Here is a 5,000-nt window from a genome sequence, read left to right as displayed (position 1 = left end):
TAGTATGTGGAGATGGATTGACAGGAATGATTAAAACCAGGTTTCCAATATTATTATGTTCATCTGACTTCCATGTTGTGTTAATTAGCCACATTTTTTTTTTCTCGTGGACAGCAAGTGTTCTTATTCTGGTATGTGTCCCCAGAGATTGTTCTCACATGGTTGCAATTTATCATGTGGTCGTAATTATCAAGGTAACTGATAACTTTAATTTTCGGTTTTCACATGACGTCACGACCGCCATGTTGGTGCCCTAAACAAAGAAAAGGCGGCCATGTTGGTGCCCCGACCAAATCCTCCGGGAATTTAACTCTATTATTATGCAAACGCTTCCTTTTGTTTTCGTTGAAAAACATGGCTGTTGATCACGTGAGTGAAAACCAGCAATAATACCTCACACCAACATCTAGAGAAAACAAGGGCTTTTTAAGTTGGGATTTTACTGTATTCGATTGCTTATCATGTATCGCAGCATGGGAGTATTTTTTTTCCATATTGGATTTTATGAGTACTTAGTGTTGAACAGCCTGTAGAGGAAAAACTACTGTCCTTGCAACCGCTTAGTACAGTAGCCTAAAATGAGGTACATGTATGTGTGCTGAAAAATTCCAGTAACACACTCTTATTGTTGTAAAATACCGTAAAATTCCGGTTATACCCCCCCCCCCCCCCCCCCCCCCCCAGCCTATAATCGCCCTGGTTATAAGGACATCTACTTGGAAACAAAAAAAAAATCATCCAGGTATAAGCCCTCCGGGATATTAGCCCACCTCTATCTTTCCTTGTTTTCTTGATATTAAGTACTTTTGCATAACCCTGTACTACTTCAAACACAAAATTGATAAAGATTGTGGACAAAATAATAACTGGTAGAATTAAAAGCAGGAAGAATCACCCCAGTAAGCTAAACATGAAAATTTTAATAATGACAGCGAACATGTATGGGGCGCCAAATGTAAAAATATTATTTAAGTACTTTCCCCCTATATTTTGTGTTATTTATAAATAACACAATCAACCACCTTTGCGATTTATAAATCACAAGGTTACGAACTTCGCGATTTATAAATCGCAAAGTTACCAACTTTGCGATTTATAAATCGCAAGGTTACGAACTTTGCGATTTATAAATCGCAAGATTACAAACTTTGCGATTTATAAATCGCAAGGTTATCAACTTTGTGATTTGTAAATCGCACAGTTGGTAACCTTGCGATTTATAAATCACAAAGTTCGTAATCTTGCGATTTATAAATCACAAAGTGTGATTTATAAATCGCACATTGCGATTTATAAATCGCACTTTTGCGATTTAATAATATAACCGCAAACACATGAAATTCATGCCGCGGGCTCATGGTCCAATGTTTTGATTTTTTGGTTCAAGACAAAACTTGACAAGACCGCTCTCCTCAGCCGTCTCACGAACAATTTCTGATGCATTAAGTGCTCAGGAATCATGACAGAAAAGTGAGGTAAGGATAGGTTTTATTTTCTTCATCAATTTTATTTCGATTTATGGCGAATCGGTCTGAATTGTAAGCTTCGTTTTATTGCCATGTCTTCAATTTGCAGAGCTCGAGATTACAGCATCTTTAACGTAGCGCATCCATCCCACCAACCGCTCCTTCTCAGGTTTGAACGATTTCATCTAGCTTCATCTTTACCTGTGTCGTTGCGAGTTATCATTAACGAATGAGAGAAGTGATCCTCGGACTTCAGTCGACAATTTAAGCAACCATTTTTGCTAGACAACTGAAAAATACAGGTCGCTCTAAGACTCTAACGGAAGTCGAACCCATGACCTCTGCAATACCGATGCAATGCTCTACCAACTGAGCTATGAATCTTTGAAGCAGAATACTTCAGAGCAGGTCAATTTATTGGGCTCATTTCTTTCCGTGACGGAGTCAATCAATGAAATGAATCTCTATTAACATTAGCATGAATTTCATGTGTTTGCGGTTATATTATTAAATCGCAAAAGTGCGATTTATAAATCGCACTTTGTGATTTATAAATCGCAATGTGCGATTTATAAATCACACTTTGTGATTTATAAATCGCAAGATTACGAACTTTGTGATTTATAAATCGCAAGGTTACCAACTGTGCGATTTATAAATCACAAAGTTGATAACCTTGCGATTTATAAATCGCAAAGTTTGTAATCTTGCGATTTATAAATCGCAAAGTTCGTAACCTTGCGATTTATAAATCGCAAAGTTGGTAACTTTGCGATTTATAAATCGCGAAGTTCGTAACCTTGTGATTTATAAATCGCAAAGGTAGTTGAATGTGTTATTTATAAATAACGCAAAATATAGGGGGAAAGTACTTAAATAATATTTTTACATTTGGCGCCCCATAAACATGAACTCTGAGCTTCCGGTTTGCTGCGTTCTGGTTACGTTCACGTTGTCGAGTTTTGATTTTGAAATTGAAATGCATTCGATTTATAATGAGGATTGAAAGTTTAATTAAAAATTAGTAAATGAAAAACGTATTTCCATAAACACTGCTGTAGCTCAATTTCGAAACGTTTTTTTTAAAATTATTATTATTCCGCTTATAAGCTCCCCCCTCGGGATATATGCCCCTCCGCTTACAAGCCCACACAAAACCTCTTACGAAGCTAGTAATCCGAGCTAGTAATAGTGGAAGTTCACGAGTCCTGTTTTGGAGCACTTCGATATTTTTTTTTTTGTATCAGTATCCGTGAGTCACTGGTAAGTAGATCTCTCACCCATGAAACAAATTTAAATCAGAATGTACATGACTATTGCTATATGGAGTACATTTTCCAGAAACATGGGGTATAGTATCTTCATAGTTCTGTTGCTATTTATAACAGCATTTCTTTGTGTATGACGTTTTAAGATCCTTAAGAATTAAGAATAAAAATGTATGTATGCAGGTTTTAAAATTTACCCCTTGTGCGTCGTTTGCAAAGGTACCAGGCGATGAATGCTGTTACTGCAACAGCAGACACTGGGCCGACAATATAGTACCACTCTATAGCTGTAAACATGAAAGTTCTTGATGTCAAGTTATGGTAAAACATAAGAAGAAAATCGACATGGTAAGGGAAGAGAATCCAGATTGCAAAAAGAGCAGCAATTTGTTTTTCAATGTTTCATGAGATGGAACATCCTACTACCTTAGGAGTGTAACTCCAAAATAGTCAACAATTTGCATAATATCGAGACTGCCGTTTGCCAGCCGTTTGCCTGCCGTTTGCCAGCCAGCAAGCATATTAACAAGTTTCGAATGCATCGTTCACCAAAATGGACGTGGCAATAGGCCTCGGCGAATTCACCATTCAGCAATTGGGGTAGAAGGGGGGGAGAGGGGGGGGGGGGGAGGGAGGGGAAGCGAAGAGCACATTGACTACAAATAGCCCTCAGAACAAGAGCGGGAGCACACTGTAAACAATTCGCAGGCAAAACAAAAATATTTTTCCATGCAACTTCCCACACATTTTTTTTTTGAGCCGGCAGATACACAATACACACCTGCAGAACACATACTTTGTCGAACACCTCCGTTGGGTGCCCCTGAAAGGGGACCGAGGAGTACAGAACTTCACAATAAAAGAGGAAACATACATGTAAACCTACCTGCTTGTACATGTACTTGCAAAGCTATGGTGTAAAGAATTGAAAAAAAAAATGGAAACAACAGATTTCACAGACACAACTTTGATCGTAGTATTTTTATATCCGCTTTCACTTGTTAAATTTTCATTTGAAAAAGTTATTGCTTAGGGTTGATCTCACAGTTGTTGTGCCAGTGTGGGAGTTTATATGTAGCCTATATTGCCTTCCCCCTGTCTGAGAACAAATTTTTAACCCCTTTCAATCACAAAACAGCTGCCAATCAAGCCATGGAGAGGTAAAGGACTGAAAGAAAGCTTCACAAACAGTAACGCATATTCATATTATGGTTGCTGTTGTTAAGCTCCCTTCTTCCCTTTTGGAAACTGTTGACACTCTCGTTTATCTGCAGAGTGCGTAATTATTTTTCTTCAACACAGCCTTACCCATTGACTGTTGACTGTGAATACACAGTCCACCGTCGCGTAGTTTTTTTTTTAGTTTAATTTCTTGTACAATGTAGAAATTATCAAACTAGACTCTCTAATATTAACTTCCATATTACATACCTCTAACTTTTACATCAACAGACGAGGATGCAGTGCCTGCTGCATTCTTGGCATTGCAAATGTATTCGCCACTGTCAGAAACCTTGACACTATCAATAATGAGGAGGTTCCTTTTCCCACTCTTAGCAATGTAAGCCATTTTACCCCCAGAAACAGCGTTTATTGTCCATCTTATTTTCGATGCTGGGACGCTGGCCAGGCAAATCAGATTAAGTATGTCACCTTCCAGTTTCGTTTGGTAAGACTCTCCAGAGATCACAACAGTTGGCTTTTCTGAAGATGAAATACAACTTAATGCATGCTTTGATTTATAGTGTTGTTACATCACGAACTGGTCACATGTTGCAATTCATGAAAGACTGTGTTCACCTTTTTGTTTGAACGATCTTATGTAGCCGAGATTTCAGTCGGCTATGCATCAGTTTATATCTATTCCTGCGTCAACAACTTCTACATTTTTGGTTGCAGTAAAGCCAAAAAATAAACAGGACTATTTTAAAGCTTATAAAACATGATTGCACAAATACTTTAGGGTAAAAGCATGATAAATCATACAGACGTCAGTTTGGTTGTTTATTTCAAGAAAAGTCCGTGGATTAAAAATTAATGTGTCAGCCTGGATTTCTTGAAAACGGTTTTTACATCTTGTAATCAATACAAACCTAACACATGAAGAGTAGACGTGGAATGTTCTTCACCGGCCTTGTTTGTAGCCTTACACTTATACCTTCCCTCCTGTGGTGTAGTCATAAGTCAAGAGACGCACACTCTTCCATTGCTTTTTATGTAATGTCCTCTATTCACTGAACGGTTATCTTATATTGTAACACAAAGA

At 37.8% G+C, this 5,000-nt stretch overlaps 2 protein-coding genes across 2 annotated transcripts in view; both read right to left on the bottom strand.

The window, feature by feature from the left end:
* The window catches only part of LOC138010187 (fibroblast growth factor receptor 2-like), a 64,936-nt gene that overhangs the window by 31,761 nt on the left and 28,175 nt on the right, over positions 1-5,000 (bottom strand). The gene's annotated exons all lie outside the window — the stretch shown is intronic.
* Positions 2,765-5,000, bottom strand: part of LOC138009433 (protein sax-3-like) — a 7,174-nt gene continuing 4,938 nt past the window's right edge. Inside the window, exons 2-4 of the mRNA XM_068856447.1 lie at positions 4,166-4,438; positions 3,621-3,644; positions 2,765-3,021 (exon numbers count right to left, since the gene is read on the bottom strand). Of these exons, the coding sequence (XP_068712548.1) occupies positions 2,921-3,021; positions 3,621-3,644; positions 4,166-4,304 (264 nt within the window). The 5' untranslated portion in view covers positions 4,305-4,438 and the 3' untranslated portion in view covers positions 2,765-2,920. The remainder of the gene's footprint in view (positions 3,022-3,620; positions 3,645-4,165; positions 4,439-5,000) is intronic.

The sequence above is a fragment of the Montipora foliosa genome, chromosome 7, assembly GCF_036669935.1.
Source record: "Montipora foliosa isolate CH-2021 chromosome 7, ASM3666993v2, whole genome shotgun sequence".
NCBI lineage: Eukaryota > Metazoa > Cnidaria > Anthozoa > Scleractinia > Acroporidae > Montipora > Montipora foliosa.
The sequence above is the reverse complement of the archived record's forward strand: the minus strand, read 5'-3'. Positions and strand labels throughout refer to the sequence as shown.